This window comes from Rhinolophus sinicus, chromosome 17 (assembly GCF_057876585.1).
Source record: "Rhinolophus sinicus isolate RSI-liver-muscle chromosome 17, RSI-T2T, whole genome shotgun sequence".
In the NCBI taxonomy this organism is placed as follows: Eukaryota; Metazoa; Chordata; class Mammalia; order Chiroptera; family Rhinolophidae; genus Rhinolophus; species Rhinolophus sinicus.
The window spans coordinates 64,168,982-64,188,988 of NC_142517.1; the positions used below are offsets into that span (position 1 = coordinate 64,168,982).

Sequence of the window (20,007 nt, forward strand, 5' to 3'; positions counted from 1 at the left end):
GCTATGTTAAGTGCTCTGCCAGCCTGTCTGTGTGCCTGGCCTGTTTTTTCTCACTGCCAGTACCTCTTGGATTCCAATTCCAAACATGGTATCCATCTGGGGTCACCCTTTCTTCCGGTGCCAAGAGAAACGCATTCCAAATAGAACACAAGTGTGCCTCCCGTGCTGAGCTCTCCTCATTCTGTTTGAGGACAACAGAGAGCAGGATGTGGCCCCTTTATTATCCTTCACTGCTGACATTTTCAGGTGCCTAGTCCTAGCCTTTCTTCGGGACAACTTTGGTTTTCTGCTAAGAGCCAAATGAGAAGACTGGCTTAAGTATCCTGGAGCCAAGGAAGCGCGCCAGACCTCTGCCGGCAGTGCCAGAGCCTTGCTGAGGGAGAGAGGAAAAAATAGTTTTTAAATTCTCCATGAAGTGTATACCATGTTCTGCCATTCATTACCAAAGCTGCTGGAAGCATTCCTCTCAGGAAAGGTGGAGCTGGTGGTGAGAAGCCGGAGGTGAGAAGACACCTGGCAGGACAGACTAATCCATTTCCTGCATTTCCTATGCAAGGACAGTGTTAGAGCCGGCAGGGCTGTGAGACGCCCTGGAGATGAGCACCGACAGTAGCACGGTGGGCCAGCTCCTCTGGCAGGGGCCCGTGTGCGCTGGCTGGAAGCAGGATGTGGAAGGAGCTGTCTACCATCTGGCGAACTGCTTCTTGCTCCTGGGCTTCATGGGGGGGAGTGGGGTATATGGATGCTTCTACCTCTTTGGCTTTCTGGGCACAGGCTACCTGTGCTGTGTGCTATGGGGCTGGTTTGATGCCTGTGGCCTGGACATTGTCCTCTGGAGTTTACTGCTGACAACAGCCTGCCTGCTCCAGCTGGCACATCTGGTATTCCGCCTGCACGAGGACACCCTTCCTGAGGAGTTCGCTCTCCTCTACAGGACACTGTACCTGCCCCTGCAGGTGCCCTTGCAGGCGTACAAGGAGATTGTTCACTGCTGCGAGGAGCAGGTCTTAACTCTGGCCACTGAGCAGACCTATGCCGTGGAGGGCGAGACGCCCATCAATCGCCTGTCCCTGCTGCTCTCTGGCCGGTAAGCTACTGTTCACTGCTCAGAACTTCTTCCTCTGCCCACGCTTCTCAGTGAGTGCCTTTCCATTGAGTGTCCCCTCCCACTGAGGGAAGGATGTGGCAAATTAAACAAACCAAATGGATTTTTCTAAGCATGGCTTTACTTCCTCTTTCTTAGTATTTTCCCACAGGAAACTAGATCATGACGCATCTTCTTCGTTGACCCAAAGGACTGTATGTGCCCCTGCAGCTGGGAGGTGTGCAGTGAGTACTTTTTGAGCCTGGGTCTGAAATGACCACCACACACACACACACACACACACACACACACATACACACACACACACACACACACAGCCGCATGTCATGCCTAAGCTGCAGCAACAGCTTTGTAAGCTTTGGAAAACCGAACATTTCAATAAGATTAATTTGTTCCCTCCATATGCATTCGACATTTGCTAAGTGCCAACTACGTGCAGGGACCAGTGCCAAAACAGAGGGGGTTTCCTGTAATCCCTGTTCCCTGCCAGGGCATGTTGGGGAGACCCTGTACAGACTCTGTGGTAAAGCCATGCTGTATAAACCCAGGTATAGAGAGGGAATTCCCCTTGTCTACTTTTCCATTCCCAGTTGCTCTATTGAGCTTCTTACTGGCCAAGAAGTCAGATACTGTAAATCTGAGGGCCAGACAGTGAGGGAAGAGTAGGGATGCCCACACGTGTCTCTCTGAGGATTTGGTGGAGACACCTGGCTGACTCCTTTTAAGAAGGCTGACAGTCAGACATGAGCAGAAATGGTCTTAGTCAGGATCAGTGTATCCTCAGTCAGCCTGCGTGGAGTGCTAGCCATTGGCCAGTATCTCCTGAATAAACACCACGGGGCTCTGTGCTGCATATTCGGTAGGCAACTGTGGATGCTTTGAAATAGTGCCTTAGGGACTCGATGTTAGGGCTGAGCAACAAACAGTAAACATCTTAGCCTTGTGCACTTGGGCTGACTCTGAGGAAGGCCAGCAAAGTATTTCAAAAGCTTTGTCTTCAATTTCCTACCCTGCTTTCTTGAGACCAAAAGAAAGAATGCAGTAGAAAAAAATAAAATCGTAATCAGAATGCTCTGATTCCAAAGTGGAGAAGAATGAAACCAGGTAAAACCGCCAAATACACAGTGGGGAAAAAAATGAGTTTGACGATCATGATGGTACTGCATTTATGTATTAATGTATAGAATCGAAAGTGCTATGTATACATATTTTTATTTTGTTTGGACTCAAAGGTTCTGGGTTGCAAAAACTACGTTTTTGTGGGGAGAAATTTTATTTTATTATGAGTGAATTGAAGTGTAAACAAATGCAATGATTTGTAAACAAAAACATGTATAAATACAAATACATTATGACTATGGACAACGTGTTTGCCACTTACAGTTCCATGCTTAAAATAAAAACAATTTAGGAAACGTACTCATTCATGAAATCCATGATATTATTTGTTTGCTCCTTGTAGCTCCTCTGTTCAAAGGAGGGGATTGAGATTGGTGGGAGAAATATCCACTCCACATGTATGGTGCTCATTTATGGAAATACGTTATGATTCAGGTATCTTTTATATGACAGATTTACCATGAACTTGTATAAGCCCACTTCCCTGTGAAAGGGAGAGGGTGGCTGGCTCCCTCAGCGTGGCTTTTCCTAGCATCAAAAACCCAAGTCAGAAATTAGACTTTTGATTTTTTTTTCTCTTGCTTTTCAAGGTTTGGAGTAAGAGTTTTTGTTTTGTTATCTTTCAATGTCATCCTGTTTCAACTTTGCTAAGTTAATAGCTTCTGGTCTATGACCAGGCTCCAGTTTTAAAGGAGAATCAGTGTACATTTGGCTGGTTATAGTGAGGTACCGAACACCTCGAAGCAGCAGACAAAAACCCCTTGCCGGGAAGCGGGGGCTTTTTGTGCAGCTCTCCCACCTCATGTGCAGACTCTCATCTGGAGCCCTTTGCTGAAACTTCAGATATCCTTTTTGGTTTATTCTAATAAAGAACTCAGGAGTGACTTCCTCAAAGTTTATCAAAGGGCGCCTGTTAAGCTGTGCTTACTATTAGACAGTTTCTCTCATATATTATTCAAAGCATGAATTCCCTCATACACTGCCTCCTGAGCATGCAACTAACTGTCTAAGCTATTCACATAGGAGGAAATTGCTTGTCCATCCAGGAGCTCAAGAAGGAAGAAGAGACTCACATGACAAAGGATGTAGTATACCAATTTAAATAGCTTCCAGGAGCCGTGCCAGCTCATCAGGTGTTACTCATACTTTGAAATGGCACTCCTTGGTGGCTTACTTGAGTGGCTAGATTCCTTGCTTCAGGAGATGATGTGAGGATCTAATGTATGCTGCAGCAGCCTCATTCTCTCCAGTTGTCTTTCTTCCTTTATTCGAGAAGCTTTTTCTTGAAATTTTGGTCCTCTTTTATGGTGGCACGAGTCAATTTGTTCAATCCTTCATTCCTTCTTTCTTCCATCCTTCTGACCCTCTCTTCTTCCCTCCCTCCCTTCCTTCCTTTCTTCCTTCCCCTCTTCCAAAAATATTTATTAAGAGTGCTAGGGACTAGGGATTCAGTGTTAAAATATAGAAGGTGCCAAAGAAATGTATACACATTTTCAAAAAGGAAAAAGCTGTATTAAAATTACACGGATGGTAACCACTTTGAGCACCTCTTATAATTGCAGAAGTCAACCGTGACTTGTATTCATCTTTTGTTATTGGTATATATTGAGCATTACAATTTTAATAGTTTTTCCCTTTCTTAAAATGTGTGTACATATTTTTGGCTCCCTCTGTATGTAAAATATTGTCATTATACTCATGGATCTTACAGTCTATCAAGAAAGTCAACAATTAATGTTTGACATAGTGGTGACTAATAGACACAATATTTCCAAGGAGAATTGCAAAGGGCAATGAGAATGCGTAACCAGTAGAATCTAACTTTTCTGGGGACGTCCAACAAGACTTCCTGGAAGAGGGAGTGTTTAAGCTGAGACCTGAGGAGAAGGTGGGGCTTGGGAAGAAGTCCATCTAGAAGGAACAGAATATGTGAAGACATTCTATTCCACAATAGCACACACTAACTTGCAGCTGATTATTTATGTGCCTGTGACTTCCACTAAATTGTGAAATCCTTAGAGGCAAGGATCACATCATACCCATTTCCAAATATCCAGGAACAAAGGAGGTGCTCCATGAGGTAGGAGACCATGGCACTTCATTTTCTCTTGTATCCTTTTATTACTCAGGGAAATTCTGCCTGGCTATCTAAATATATATATTACCTGGTCTTGTAGGAGCAAGTGTGTTCCTGCCATCAGAGACTATGGGCTGACACCATATCCTTGGCTTGGCTTGAGATCTACATTCCTTTCTGTCTTCCATCTTTAGGTTGTCAGAATAGGCAATAGCTTATTAATTGATGATGATCTTTAGGAATTTGTATGCACACATATATAACTAGGCATTCATTAGGAGCCAGACTTGGAGTACTAATATCTTATTGGCCAGAACTTAATCACATAGCTGTACCTAGCTGCAAGGGAGGTAGGGAAATGTAGTCCAGCTGGGCAGCCATGAACCCGGCTAAAACCAGTTGTATGGAGGAAGGGAAAAAGTAGATCTTGGAAAACAGACTGCACACTGGATTTCCCAGTTGTCCATCCATCTCCATCCTGATTTGCTTCTCAGTTTCCTATTGATCTTTCAAAACAGCTGAAACGTCATCGTTGAGAACTCTGCCGCTTGAAGATAACTAATTGCTGTCCCTCCTCCATTCTGTTCCACAATAGCACACATTGACTTGCAGCCAGTTATTTATGGGCCTGTGACTTCCACTAAATAGTGAAATCCTCAAAAGCTAGGATCACATCTCTGCATTGCCAGACCTCCAGGAACACAGGAGGTACTGTGTTTAGTACAATAAAGCTCCCAAAAAGATGGAACAATAGCTCCTTCCGAATAGACAGGATGAATCTTGGAGATCTTTTTGTCTGAGACCCTGGCCTGATAGAGATCCCTTCTTCCCTGGTGTAACTCACGTTAGAAGAGAGGTTGAAGCTAAAACTTTGAGTTTTCTGGGGAAAAGAGGGAAAACCCATACTGGATGCTAATCATTTTCCATTTTTTAGTATGTGATTTGGACTTTGAAGAGGACTTGGGTAGCCATTCCCCTTTTCCCACACGGTCTCTTCTCTCCCTTTCCCAGGGTTCGTGTGAGCCAGGATGGGCAGTTTCTGCACTACATCTTTCCTTACCAGTTCATGGACTCTCCTGAGTGGGAATCGCTGCAGCCCTCTGAGGAGGGGGTGTTCCAGGTAACAGGGAACGCCATGGCGGTACCCCCCATCCCATCCCACTGTAACTCAGCAATATCCCCCTACCCCCATCTTTCCTCTCGGATATTCTGTCCTTGAAACCACAGCCGATATGATGCTATGGTGGGAGCACTCTCCTTCTGTGGAAAGAATGCCTGGGCTCCTGGAAAAGGTGGGGTGGAGTAGGGAGGTACTGACCCCTGATTAGTGGGCCATGACTCTCCTATGCCCAAAACTCTTCCAGAAGACTCCAGTGACTACAAGGTAAAAACACACATTCCTTAGAGAGTAACTTAAGACCTTTAGTGATATGCAGCCATATCTCCAGCCCCTCCCCCCTCACACCTTTTGCTCATATCAGCCATACTGAACCAGTAGTATTTCTCTAAACACAACACATTGTTTTGCAATGGCCATGCTGTGGCCCTGCTGTCCCTTCCATCAGAAATATATTTCCCTGTTCTAGATGAAGCTATGGCATCTCACTTCCTCTGAAGCCTGCCCAGATTGGCCTTTCCAGCTTCCTTACAGCTTATTATTCCTGCCTGTGTGCCTTTTCTGTTCCTTCTACTTATGCTGACTGGTGCACATATTGGTCTCTGCTCTGATGATCTGGTTTCCTTTCTGTCTTCCACACAATGAACTCTTTGAGATAGAAATCTGGGCTTCTCTTTCTCTCTATCTCCAGGCTCCAAAGGACAGTACCTTGAATATAGTAGGTGTATAATAAAGGTTGGCTGAACTGGCTAGGCAATGGGCAGTTGGTGTCTCAGAGGACTCCACTAGGCATTCACATACACACTCCAAGGTGGAAGCCTGGCTGCTCGACCCCTACTCTCTTCCCTGCCAATCCTTCAGACTTCAGCTACCTTCTTTGTAGTTCTCACTTACTGAATGGCTAACATGTGGCAAGAACTACATATTATATTGTCTTATTGATTCTCATAACGATCCTCTGGGTTGGACATTATTACTACCCCATTTTGCAGATGAGGAAACTGTGGCTGAAAAACATCAAGTAATTTGCCCAAGTTCTTGATCTAGAAAATGGCAAAGCCAACTTGCCTGGCTCTACTATTTATGTTCTTTTTTAAAATGGCAGGATCCCCAGGAGAGTGGAGTTTACACACACATGGACACTGTTACAGGGGCTCCCCTGTCCAGATAGTTCATCAGTACTGGGTTCCATCTGTCTCCTACCTCTCTCTTCTATCAGGAAGGGAGTTCCTCAGGCTAGCATATGAGCCAACCCCAGAATAGACACATGTCACGCAGTGCCATCTGGCTTGGCCTGCTTCTGTTCCACCCTGACTTTTGGCTCTGTGAGGACATAGGCTGATAGGCAATTCTGATCCCACTGCCAGGACCACTAGCCATAGACTCCCTCTGATCAAGCTGCTATCTTAACACACACACACACACACACACACACACACACACACACACCCCTCTCCAACCAATCTACCAGTTCCTTTGAGAACTCCCAGGTCTGTAAGAACCTCCAGGAGGCCTGATTCAGATCCTGAGACAGCAGGCCCAGGCTCTGTTTCTGACAGTGACACTGAGGAACAGGTGGTGGGTAAGCTGGGTGTCCTCCCCTAAGTTATGCTCGAAAGGAAGGGCTATAACCCGAGATGGCCTCTCAGCCTGGAATGTAGTTACTGTCATATTCCCCCCATTTATATTTTTAGTGTGCACTTCATTTGGGAGCAATGAGATCCACACTTTTGCTATTGGCTGTGAAAAGTCCCATTTCCTCTTTGCAAATGTCAAGTGTCATGAGTTATAGTTCATCTTGTCCTTGCCTTTTGCAATTACGTAGTCTTTGTTGACTAAGGGCAATCTTCAGTGACTGCTTGAATCATAATTCTTATTGTGTTTACCACAAATGACTCAACATTCCATCACACTTCTCAATTTTACTGTACCTAAGTCTGCTTTACATATGTAATCTCATTTAATCCATTCAATCAAACTGAGAATCAAAGAAAAAGCTTGTCAAACATACAGACATGTACATACTATGTATGTGGGAACCAGTCAATAAACAGGTTTACTAAAGACGTTTGGGGAAGGATTTTATATACAGGACATGAGAAAGTGACACTAGGTTGTTTAACAACATACAGAATGGATGGTCTTCACTTGATTCAGTCATTCACTTCAGTAATATTTATTTACCAGGTACTGTTAAAGATGCTTGGACTATATCAGTGAACAGAACGGATGAAGGTCCCTGCCTTCAGGCAATTTACATTTTAGTAGGAGAGACAAAAAATAAGCCATAGACATAATGAATAAGTAAATAATGTAATATGTTAAAATATCATAACTGCTATTTTAAAAAATAGAATAGTGTAAGGGAGATAAAGTTGCACTTTTAAATAGGGTCATGGATGTCTTTGTAGAGCAGGTGACATTTGAGGAAAGACGTGAGGGAAGTGACAGTGTGAGCTCTGTGAATATCTGGGGGAAGAGCGTGTCAGAGAGAGGGAAGAGCCAGTGCAAAGGCCCGGTGGTGGGAGGGGCTAGCATGTTTGATGTACAGAAAGGAGGCCAGTGTGGCTGGGACAGAGACAGGGTGGGGACAGAATAGCAGTTGAGGAAGCCAGAGAGATGACAAGAAGCCACATCATGTAGAGCCAGAGCATATATTTTCTAGATAGAGCTAAAGTGATTTCCTAATACATTGGATGGAGTGTGTGACAGAAAGAGGATCAAGGAAAACTCTCAGGCTTTTGCCCTGAGCAACTGGAAGGATGAAGCTGCTATCAGCTGAGATGAGAAAGGCTGTCAGTAGAGTCGTTTTGGGGGGAAGAGAGGAAGTTCAATTTGGGATATATTAGATTTGCTTCATCTATGGACATTCAAATGGAGGTGCTACACAAGCAGTTAGATACCTGAGTGTCTGGAAGTAAGGAATGAGGCCTAAGCTTGAGACATCAATTTGGGAGTTGTTGGCATACCGATGGTATTTAAAGTCATTGGGTTGGATGAGATCAGCACGTGAGTGAGTTTAGACAGAGGAGGGCCTTCAAGAACCAAGCCCTGGGATATTCTAGTGTCTAGAAGTTGGAGAGAAAAAGAGGAAGCAGCAAAGGAAGCTGAAAAGGAGTAATCAGGAGATTGTACCAGGAGAGTATTGTATCCTGGGAACCAAGTAAAGAAAGTGTATCAAAGAGGAGGGAGTGGTCACAGTATTAAACACCATGAAAACGGACGCTGTTCCTTAGAGGTCATTGGTCACCTTACCAGGGACAGAGTTTGTGGATTGCTAGGGGCAACCCCTTCCCGGTTTAACAGAGGGGAAGAAGAAAGGAGTTGGAGATAGCAAGTAGAGACAACGTTTTCATGGCGTTTTGCTGAAAAGGAGAGCAAACTGATGGAGTGATAGCTAAACAAGGAAGTGAGGTGAAGAAAAGGATTCTCACTTTTTATTTTGATTTATTTTGAGATGGAAGAAGTAGCAGCATGTTCCTAAGAATGCCTGTGGTCTTTCTGCTCAGCTCTAAGGATGTTGTTTCTGTCCAGATTAGCTCTTACACACACCCGCCTCATGTTCAGTACTCCGATGTGTTGTTTGGGAATTGTTAGTACGCGCCTCTGAAGTACCAGGTATGGCAGAGAGTGACCACCACTCGCTAAACTGTTAGTAATGGACAGATCATGTGTACTTACTACTTTCAGAACTCTTTCTCATGATGCAACATACTCAGAGAGATTAAGTAATTTATGTCTGATGTCATGCAGCTGGTAAAGGGGTAAGCTGGAGCTTTAAACTAGCTTCTGGCCTTGATGAGGTGATTTAAAGCCTTGTCTTCAGTGCTGATGATTAGGCAGGGAGATGTGGAGAGGAGGACATGAGTGAAGAAAATGGATGAGCGTTACGGCAGAGGGGAAGGGAAAGGAGAGGAGACTATGGGAGACCTGGTAGGTAACACAGGAACTAAAAGGATTGTATAGCATCTGTAACAAAGAATGTTTGTAAAGTCAACTCTACCTTTAATTAGATAATCCACATAAAGAACACAATGCCTGGCAATTGAGTCACTTCTCAATAAGTATTAGCTGCTATCATCATCATCATTTCCACTGTCTCCATTCACACATCTTCATCATGAACTCTGCCGCCCATCTCACTTCACAAGTATTTTGGCCAATTAGATTATCAAAAATTGTGTGATTCTATACCCTTTTCCTTTACTATCTTAAGCATGTTTCCATTTTAACTCTAGCTTTACCACTCATCATTGTTTTAACAAGGACTTATCAAGCATCCCCTGGGTGCTGGGCCCACATTACTTACCCTGCAGGTGTAACTGAGCTTTGCATCATGGGAACATAGAGTGCTCAGAAATTCCTAGATGACTAAATCAATGGGGGTGTGGGGTGCCCTTCGACTTTGTTCTTTGAAGAGTTCCTCTTTCTGAATGGCTTTTTTCTGACGTTAATCAGATCTGTCTGGTTACTTGTGGTCAGGCCAAGAGCAACTTCACGGACCTGAATCCTAGGCCAGCGCTCTGTCTACTTGCTGCAGTTTGGCGTATCGGATCAGAAGCTCTTCTCTAACTGGAATGCTTTCCTACTCTTTTTGCATCCCTACTTACCCTTCTTTATTCTTAAAACAAGCTGTCCTCACAATTCTGACCAGAGCACTAGGAGGCACCTTCTTTCTCTTGAAATCACAGCAGACTCAGACCCTTCTGCACGCATTAGAGTTATCAGCCATGGGACCATAGATTATGAAATGAGACCAGATGGGGAAACTGAGGGTCCAAAGTATGAGGGCCCAGTGAGTGAATGGCTGATCCCAGGGCTCCTGACAAGGACCCCACACACACACACATCAGTGCACACAAGTCAGTCATTGCTGGACCTCCTCCAGGCAAGGCCATGGGGGTGCAGGGGGAACTCCCCCAGCTTCTTCAATGTAAGTGCAGCCTTTTGACAAGTAACTGTATGTTTCTCTGCTAAACATGGACACATTTTTTAAATTTAAACCTTCACTCTCCGCTCATGACCCCTCTCAGGTCACTCTGACTGCCGAGACCGCATGCAGCTACATTTCCTGGCCCCGAAAAAGTCTCCACCTTCTTCTGGCCAAAGAGCGATACATCTCCCGCCTCTTCTCGGCCCTGCTGGGCTATGACATCTCGGAGAAACTCTACGGCCTCAATGACAAGCTCTTCGCTAAGTTTGGGCTGCGCTTTGACATCCGTCTCCCCAGCCTCTACCACGTCCTGGGTCCAGCTGCCCCAGATCCAGGGCCGGAGTCCACCGAAGAGGATGAGGACGTCCCGGAGGCAGCTGGGGCCCCCCCGCGGGCCACGCCCACAAATGTCCGGCCAGCGCCCCCTTGCTCTCCCACTCCAGCTGCCGCCGACCCTCCTGCGCCTCCTTCCCGGGCCAGAATGTCCCGGCCCGACAGCGGCATCCTGGGTGAGGACTCCAGCAGTCTGGTGCTGGAGGATTTTGAGGAGGTGTCAGGATCAGAATCGCTCATGGATTATAGGAGTGATGGGGAGTACATGAGGTGAGGGGAGAACTAACATGGGCGCGGCCACGCTCAGGATCCCGTGTAAGTACTCAGAGGGCCTCGGCCACACCTTCCTCCCCACAGGTGGCCTTAACTCAGCTTGTAAGGACAGAAAAAAATTTCACGGCGCCTGTCCTCTCAGAGGACGCCCAGAAAGTCGCACTAATCAAACCTTGATAGCAACTCACTGCAGGTGCATGCGAGGCATGAGGGGGTTTTAAAATGCATTCCTTACTAAGTGTGATTGCATTTTGGAAAGTGGCCTGGTTGACATTTTGAGCAAGCAGATGGGTTGCTAAATGTTTCGCAAGACTGAGCTAATAGCTAAGGCCACATTTTGTGCTAAAGGGGTTTTATTTGTGGCATGCGTTTTAAAGGGGAAAACAAAGCTGGCATGATGCTACTTCCAATTGGTTCTTCCTGACATAAAGTCAGCTCTGGAAAACAGTTTTTATTTAGCCTGAATTGTGCAATTACTTGTTAAAATTGCGTATTTCAAAGAGGCTTGTGATACAGGCTAATAACCCTGGGAGGAAAAGGTCCCCACCTTGCTCTCCTCACACCCGGTGGAGAGTACTGATGGTTCAGGCAGAGAACTGAATGCTGCTCTGACTGAATGTGACTCATTGGATGGGTATACAGTGGTCTGGTTTTCCTTGCAAAGCACACCTGTGTAAGGTGGGGTGGGCACGAATCTGGGTGGGCCTAGTGGTACATGCAGGATTTCCCCCATAGATCAGATGAGTTTACAAGAAAGGCTGTACTGAGTAGTTCTGGGAAATTGCTTTCATGTTCCCCCTCCCTGCTGTCACATGCTGTGACATTTTCCTCTGGGACTCCACACAGCCATGGTGGAGGCCTGGTTTATCCTGAGGAAAATCCCACGGTTTTCAATTTGGAAGGCATTTCCAAGTGTGTGTGTGTGGGGGGGGGGACAAGGAAGGGGGGACGGGCAGGCCCTAAGAGACCCATTGTTCTTCGGGAAGCACTGACAAATTTCCTGAGGAACTAGCATGGTGAGGAAGGTTTCCAGGCTACACGAGGTGAATGACTGAATGTATATTTTGAAACACAAGTAATATAAATGATAAAGCAGGTAAAAGAGGTGAGCGACAAGAGGTTAGATATTTGTTTTCATAGATGTGGAATGTATCATGTCCTGTGGTGCCAGTGCCCCTAGAACCATAGGTGAGCTAATTCTGGGGTCATTCCAAGGATCTATCTAGCACCCGACTTCACTTTGTTGACCTCCTCCATTTGCATTGTCCACTCTCATCGTCTCTTTCCCATTGTGCGGATCTTCACCTCCCTATTCATCCAGCACCCTTCCAGACGGGAGGATTATCCCTCTCTTTCTCCAATTCACCTACTTTTAACTCATATCAGCTCTCAGTGTTCTCATGTTCTTCCTGGTTTCCTTCTCTTTTCCTGATTCTATCTGTTGTTTTCTTTCTTCCTTCTTTCTGCCTTCTGCTCAGTCCCTGGTTGCCTCAGTTGCTGCTCCTAAAAAGAAAAATGTCTTTTGCTTCTTCTTCTCACTTAATTTCCCCTCTTTATATTTGTCCTCTGTATCTTCTCCTTTTTATTGTTCGTGTATTTAACAATTACCTTCTTTTCCTTTTTCCCCACTTTCCTGCCATGCTCTATCTATTCTTCCTCCTAAACCATCCTGTACCCCTAATGTAGTTTTTAATCCTGACTCTTCTAAGAGCAGTACCCCTCACTCTGCCTGTTAACAAAACTATTCAAAGGGAAGGTATGAAAATTCCCAACTGTAGGTGGCTACACATGTCAGGCATGAGTTTCCCCAAATATTAGGAGGCAGGCAGCATGGTAAATGAGAAAGAGACCCAGACAGGGAGCCCAAAGTCCTGGCTTCTATGTCTGTTTTCTGCTACTGTTTGCAAACCACACAACCTCACTGAACCTCACTTACTTCATTTGCGTGTGTTGGACCAGTTGGCCCCCAAAGGCCCTCTTGGGTTTATGAAAGAAGGCCAAGGATGAATTGCTCAGAGGAGGAAGGGGAAGCAGTCAGTGGGCGGTGTGATGGGACTGGGACACAGGAGTGTCTTTCAGCAAGAACTCTCTGCTACATTTCCCTGCGATTTCTCATGTGACCTCACACTGTCTTCCTCCTTGCGGGGTGGTGGGCTCTGCTTGACTCAAAGTTCCCTCCATTCTGTACCTGTGAACAGAGTTTGTCACCTACCATGTGATGACAGTGCAGATGTTGCTCTATGTGACAGGAGGTCACAGCTCAGTCTCCATGGTCCTCCACCATTAACATTGTCATATGAAATGCCCCTTTCCAAACTCAGTCATTTCTGACACTCAAGATGAGAAAACTGCTAATATAATTCACTTGCGAAAGCACTGATATGTGCAATAGAAACAGAGTAGGTTTTTAAATGTTTGTTTGTTTAAGCAATAGAAAAGAAAAAACATATTGTTTACTTCCAAACCACAGAGTTTTCAGAACAACTTGAAAACATGATCACATTTGCCAAATTTCAGGTGCTTTTCAATTTGGTCTGTGATAATGGGATAATTTAAGCCAGAGATCCCTTCCTGGAATGGTGTTTTTGGGTGTTTGGTTTGACTTATTTGCCATCAAACTCCTTCGAGGGTTATTACTGTGATAATAAGCATAGTCCCTTGCGATTGGTAGCAATTCACTATTGTTTCCTTTATGAAGTAAAGCATGATTCACCATCATCTATTCCTTGGCTCTTTGGTTACCCAACTTGTAAACTCATTGCTATTCATCCCGGCATAGCACTTAGATAAGAGGCAGGAAGCTGGCTGAATTCTGCATCATTGAAAATGACACAGCTTCATTATACTGACACCAGTGCTTGCCCCTCATGCCAATCCAATTTAACACCCACTAAAAATAGACCTTCCACTGCAGCTCTTTTTTGAAGCGAGTACACTGTTTAGTCTTGAGGTGCCCAGAACTGAACTACAAATGAGGGCTACTTCTTTTAACAAGTAAAGCAGTACTGATGGGTAGTGTATTCATGCAGGTCGTGCAGCTAGACCCCACGTTAACCCTGCCTTCATGAGAAGTTTCCCATTTTATTCTACGGACACTCTCCACAGTGTTCCTTTTTGTGTCTTACTTATAGGAGCTGCTCAATGAATGCATCTCTGAAGTGGTCAGTTAAGTCCGATAATGAGTCCACTATCACAAAGTAATTGAAAGCTGTCTGAAATTTGGCCAATTTTGATTATGCGTTTAATTTGTTCTGAAAACTCTGTGGTTGAAAGTAAAAACTATATATTGTTTCGCTCTATTTTTTAAATAAACAAATAAATAAAAGATTACAACATGGAAGCTAATAGTGGTTAGGAAAGGAAGTCAGAAACAGGACATACCGTGTTTCCCCGAAAATAAGGCCTAACCGGAAATAAGCCCTAGCATGATTTTTCAGGATGCTCGTAATATAAAATAAGCCCTACCGTATTTCCCTGAAAATAAGACCGGGTCTTATATTAATTTTTGCTCCAAAAGACGCATTAGGGCTTATTTTATATTACGAGCATCCTGCAAATCATGCTAGTGCTTATTTTCCAGTTAGGTCTTATTTTCGGGGAAACACGGTAGTACCAAGGGCCAGAGAACCAATTCAACAAACGTTTACTGAGTATCTACTATATATTTCAGGCATTGTGCCAGGTAATCACATCATGAATAATCATGAGTAAAAGTTGAAAGAATTGAAGATGTTTAATCTGCAAGAGATGGGCAAGAGTAATACCGTGTTTTCCCGAAAATAAGACCTAGCCGGACCATCAGCACTAATGCATCTTTTGGAGCAAAAATTAATATAAGACCCGGTCTTATTTTAATATAAGACTGGGTGTAATATAATATAATGTAATATAACAATATAATATAATATAATACTGGGTATAATATAATATAATATAATATAATATAATATAATATAATACCGGGTATAATATAATATAATATCAGATCTTTTATTAATTTTTGCTCCAAGCTACGCATTAGAGCTGATGGTCCAGCTAGGTCTTATTTTCAGGAAAACACGGTATCTTCAAAAAAAATTTTTTTTATAAATTTTATTGGGAAATATTGGGGAACAGTGTGTTTTTTCCGGGGCCCATCAGCTCCAACTCAAGTCATCCTTCAGTCTAGTTGTGGAGGGCGCAGCTCAGCTCCAAGTCCAGTGGCCATTTTCAATCTTTAGTTGCAGGGGCTGCAGCCCACCATCCCATGAGGGAATTGAACCTGCAACCTTCTTGAGAGCTCGGGCTCTAACCAACTGAGCCCTCCAGCTGCCCCTCCGGAAGCTCAGCTGCAGCTCTCTGTCTTCAGTGCAGTTGTCGAAGGCACAGCTCACTGGCCTATTTGGGAATCGAACTGGCAACCCTGTTCAGAGCTAGCCCGTTGTTCAGAGCTCTCGCTCTAACCAATTGAGCCATCCAGCCACCCCACAGTATCTTCAAATTTTAAAAAGAGGGAAGTTAGAATTAGCCTTAGTGTGGTGTAGTTCTTAAAAACAGAAATGCATTAAAGGCTGAAAGCTATAAGAAGAATTTCAACTCAGTAGTTATAATGGATTGCCTTACAGAGTGGAGAGTTACTTATCATTAGAAGAGTTCAGGCAGGGACCAGAAGAAGTCATCTCAGAGATTTTTAAAAGTGATTCAGGCTCTGAGAGAAGGATGCCTTAGGCCTTTGCAATTAAGGTGCCTTCTAACCCTGTGATGCTGATTCTATGATTCTGAGATCTGACTCTAGTCCTGCCACGCAACCACCATCAACAACAGCTCCTCATCTGCAGAACAGGCCTAATACTCTAATAAGTAATGAATACCTACTAATAGGTAGACATGCCACCTCTGTCTACCTTACCAGGTTTCTGTGTGGGAGTAATTGAGATAAAATATATAAAGGCAGTTTGTAAGTTGCAAAGCACTAGTTTAATGTATAAGGTATTTATTTTATATGTGTGTAGAATTATTTAGCAATCTCTCTCTCTCTCTCTCTCTCTCTCTCTCTCTCTCTCTCTCTCTCTCTCTCTCTCTCTCTCTCCTTGTCAGAGATACATGATTTTCCCTTTTATTTTCCTCAGTCTAGCTTTCCAGGGAAGGTGGCAATTGGCAGGATCCTCTGACAACAAAAGGAACAGCAAAAATGTGTAGGCCCAAAGAAAACCCACACTAGCTCCTCACCCCCAAATAAGTAAGCCATGGCCAGACCTTCATCTGTTTTCCTTTATTTGCTCAAGAGGAGACAGATCACCACACTAGATTCAGTCTCTTTCCCTCTCAAATGGCTGTAAGGTGCTTTGGAAGCTGCCAGTGTTGTTAAACAGCATTTTTCTCACAGAACCTATAAAGATTCTTGGGGCAGAAAACTTGCCGTTGAAGGTGGCAAGGCAGGAGATGCCTGGAATCTCGGGTTCTGGGTCCCTAGAGGGTGGTAACACCTTTGACCTGCCAAACCTCCACATTCAGTCGGGTAATTAGAGACAGCAGCTCGCCCCTGCCCTCTGGCTCCCAGCAGCCTGTAACTGTTCTCACTCCCAGGTTATTCTTATGTGTTACAGGCCTCGTTTACCTACCCCTAGCTTTGTAAACATAAAAAACAGGGGTCTTATAAAGCTCGCCATTTTTCTATACAGTGTTTTTAAAAACTCATTCAGTAATGTTAAATAAGAAGTAGAGTTCTATAGATTCTTCATAGGAAGCAACAGAAGTTGATCTCCTGGTCTCTTTGCCTATAAAATACAAGGATTGAACTATATAACTTCATAGGTGACCTGTCCTAAAACTCTAGAATGAAATGATTCAAAGATACACTGCCCCTAATGGTGTTAGGCATTGGATACAGTTAAAACATTGGGAATTGGTAGAGGTGAAAAAATAATAGTAAATAAGAGAACTCTGTGAAGTTAGGCAAGCTATCGGGAGCCATAGTGCTGAAATCCTCCCTTTTTTTCTTTCCACAGCTTCTAGAACTCCTCCCCAGAGCTGCTCTCAAGTTACGTCGATGGGACAGGCCCCCTTGGCTCCAGTCCACACTCCTGAACTTTGAGGATCAGTGGACCATCCACAGTGTAGAATATTAAACATCCAGTGAATAAATTCAATGTATGTATAGTACCAGGAAGGATATTCATGATATATCGTTAAATGACAAAGGAAAATTGTAGAGTTATATGTGTGCTATGGTTTCATTTTTGTTAAAAAACCATTTCATGTATATATATTTGTATTAACTTGGAGAAATGTGTGGAAGGACATACACCGAGCTGTTAACATGGATTACCTCAGGGCTATGGCAACTATAAGTCTATAGTTTGACTTGTTACAATGAACATGTATTGCTTTTGTAATTTTTAAAACATATATAGTAAGGTGGGGTGGATTTGGTGGGAGGAATTAATATGAAGACCAAGATTGAGAAGAAATCACCAATCTGCTTTAAATGAATCCTGATACCCAGACTCTGAATCACTGTCATGCTTTAGAAAGACCTTGTGGGATGACGGGGTCTTTGTTCAATAATTACGAAATAATCCCAAAGAGAAGAGAGTTAGGAGCTGATGAGTACATTTGCTCCACCAACCAAAAAGAGAAAGCAGAGATTCCTAAAATTAGAGATCAGGAAGTCTGATGCTGATTCCCAGCAAAGTCCAGGAACAAATTATTAAAATTGTGGCTTGTATATACTTAGGAAATAAAGTAGCAATTCCTAGGAGCCTGCCTGGGTTCCTGGGAATCAAGTCATGCTAAAGTTAAATTAATCATATTCTCTCTTAAATCAGGGGATCATTATAAATATAAAGTATTGAAACTTTTCTCATAATATGTAAGTATTCAAGATTAACATGAGTTAGAAATATATGTGAAGGTTCATCTGCAGAGCACTGATTAATCTTAAGGATGTTTCTGAAGGTAGGACTCCACCCTTGACCTTCTTCTCCGTTCAAGTTCTTCGCTATAGATGTAGAAAAGAAGTCTATAAAAGTGTCATATATAAATATACGTATATATTATATATGTAATAAAATGTAAATAATATAAAAATTACATAAAGCTTGGAGGGAGAGATCGACATTCTTGAGGATAAAATCAGGATATGAAAAATTCCTGACAACTTGGAGAGACTACAACAATAATATGTAATAAAATTGGGTTACATGGAAAGTTAAATCAGGTTCAAACAAAAATCAACTCCCCAAGAAAGATTTCAAGCTGGATTAAGAAGAATACAATTTTTTAAAAGAGTTGTAGTTCATCTAAAGTGACTCTTGGGCTGGATGAGTGGAGAATGACAATGAAGAACAAGTGAAAATGTCCTCCTGCTATGCTCTGTGGGGCGACGGCTGTCTGTCACCTGGAATACTGAGCCCAGTCCTGGGCTGTGGTACGAACTGAACATCTTCAGATTAGAGAGAACCGAGGGAAGAAGGCTCTGGAAATCCTACTGGTCCTGCCACTTGAGAGCAGGAGCTGAGTCTCTTGTTCATTATTTTTCCTTCTTTCCTGGAATGCTTAGCACAATGGCTTACACATGGTGGTGAATCTATTGAATTACTTCTGTAATTGTCTCTGTTCATAAAAAGATCTCAGCAGAGGTCGCGAGTGACGTGGGTGTGACACCCACACTCTGCCTTTGCTCTGCCATCAAGCAGAGTTTCTTGTTAGCATCTCCCTTTTTCCTATCCCTACACGTATCCCACCGACCTAAAGCCAGGTTTCCCAAAGTGTGGGCGGTGTACCCCACATTGGGCAAGGTGGTTTTAAGGCATTACATGGGGCGATTGATATCCATGTTTTGTCTTTCAACCCACTGATTACATAGAGAAGAAAGTCTCTGGTATTGATAAGTTTCTGACATCTCTCTCATACTTGCTAATCTTCCCTTCTTAATAAGAACAAGACAGGCCTAGGGCATTGAGCCTTCAGCAAGCCACAACATCCAGTTGAAAGTTTAAACAGTGTTCTCATGGTACTTATTTTTAGGATTAATATATGATAAGGGAAACTGGTTTTCCATTTATGGTAATATCTAAATTTTCGGATGGAAAGCGAAATAAAATGTAAGAGTCTGAAAGCTCTTTCAAGTATGCATATACTGACCCAAAGCAACACCAGGTCATGCCCGAAAGCAAAACTGGGAAAACAGCAGGTCACCTCAGTGCAACGCCAACCCGCATGAAAGACCATCATATTGACCACAGAAGCACAATATAATTTACATGCCCTTTGAAACAACGAGCAGCGGGGAAAGCTAAGGAAGAACAGTGTGCTGAGCAATGTCTCACAGGCTGACAAACATGAAGCCGAAGGAACGGGACATGCAGCCTAATACAGCTCAGGGTAAGACTGTCTCACTGGGAACCCGGGCGGAGTAAAGGGAGGGAGTAAAGAAAAGAGGGGTTTGGGTTTTGAAAAAATAAAACAGAGCTCCACGCCTGCCTATTGGGGGACATCTAGGTTCTTCAGGCATGTCATTCTCCTACTGACTGTGGTGGACAGAGCAGAACGTAAAGCATGGATGTGAGTATTGTGAAAAAGAATATAAATGGAGCCACTTTAAAATGGAGTCAGAGCTGCCATCCCAAGGAACTGAACTGAACTCTGCACACCTGATGCCTCAAGACTTTGGAATGTTAGAACTGGGCAAAATAGCATTTGGACTGGGCCTAAAACAACATCGGATCCCAAACAACTGTTTGGAAACACAGTAAGAAAGCAGGCATTATGACTACCACACAAATTATTAAAGACATTCTTTAGAATTAGCATCACTATGTGAGCTTATCTGCATTTATAGAAATTCCTTGCTTCCATTCATGTAATTTTCCCCCTTCCTTTTATCATAAATACTTCTTGCCTTCATTTCCTCATTGAAACACTATTTGACTTTCTGCCTGAATCACTGCTTCCCAAATAGCTATTCTTTTGGGTCTCAAATAAATGCTTGTTGCCTGTCACTTTGGCTTTTATTTTTAGGTTAACAGTATTCACATTGCATCACCTGTCCCTTTGGTTGCATTTCCACA

At 43.6% G+C, this 20,007-nt stretch overlaps 2 protein-coding genes across 3 annotated transcripts in view; one reads left to right on the top strand and one right to left on the bottom strand.

The window, feature by feature from the left end:
• Positions 1–142: 142 nt before the first annotated feature.
• Positions 143–19,938, top strand: POPDC2 (popeye domain cAMP effector 2). 2 transcript variants are annotated; one of them, XM_019729665.3, is made up of 4 exons: positions 143–1,087; positions 5,313–5,421; positions 10,452–10,999; positions 16,945–19,938. In XM_019729665.3, the coding sequence occupies exons 1-3, from the start codon at positions 597–599 to the stop codon at positions 10,956–10,958; spliced, it is 1,107 nt and encodes a 368-aa protein (XP_019585224.3). In that variant the 5' UTR covers positions 143–596; the 3' UTR covers positions 10,959–10,999; positions 16,945–19,938. The 2 variants fall into 2 exon arrangements, with proteins under 2 accessions (XP_019585224.3, XP_019585225.3); XM_019729666.3 differs by having other exon boundaries at positions 146–1,087; positions 10,452–10,860.
• The window catches only part of PLA1A (phospholipase A1 member A), a 35,076-nt gene continuing 27,196 nt past the window's right edge, over positions 12,128–20,007 (bottom strand). The window contains exon 12 of the mRNA XM_088794178.1: positions 12,128–12,460. Coding sequence (XP_088650304.1) covers positions 12,448–12,460 — 13 coding nt within the window. The 3' untranslated portion in view covers positions 12,128–12,447. The remainder of the gene's footprint in view (positions 12,461–20,007) is intronic.

Bases quoted from the DNA above. Each gene is read 5' to 3' on its own strand.
- POPDC2 (XM_019729665.3), top strand. From the start codon at position 597: ATGAGCACCGACAGTAGCACGGTGGGCCAGCTCCTCTGGCAGGGGCCC. The intron at 1,088-5,312 runs GTAAGCTACTGT...TCCCTTTCCCAG, and splicing joins TCCCTGCTGCTCTCTGGCCG to GGTTCGTGTGAGCCAGGATG. The intron at 5,422-10,451 runs GTAACAGGGAAC...GACCCCTCTCAG, and splicing joins CTGAGGAGGGGGTGTTCCAG to GTCACTCTGACTGCCGAGAC.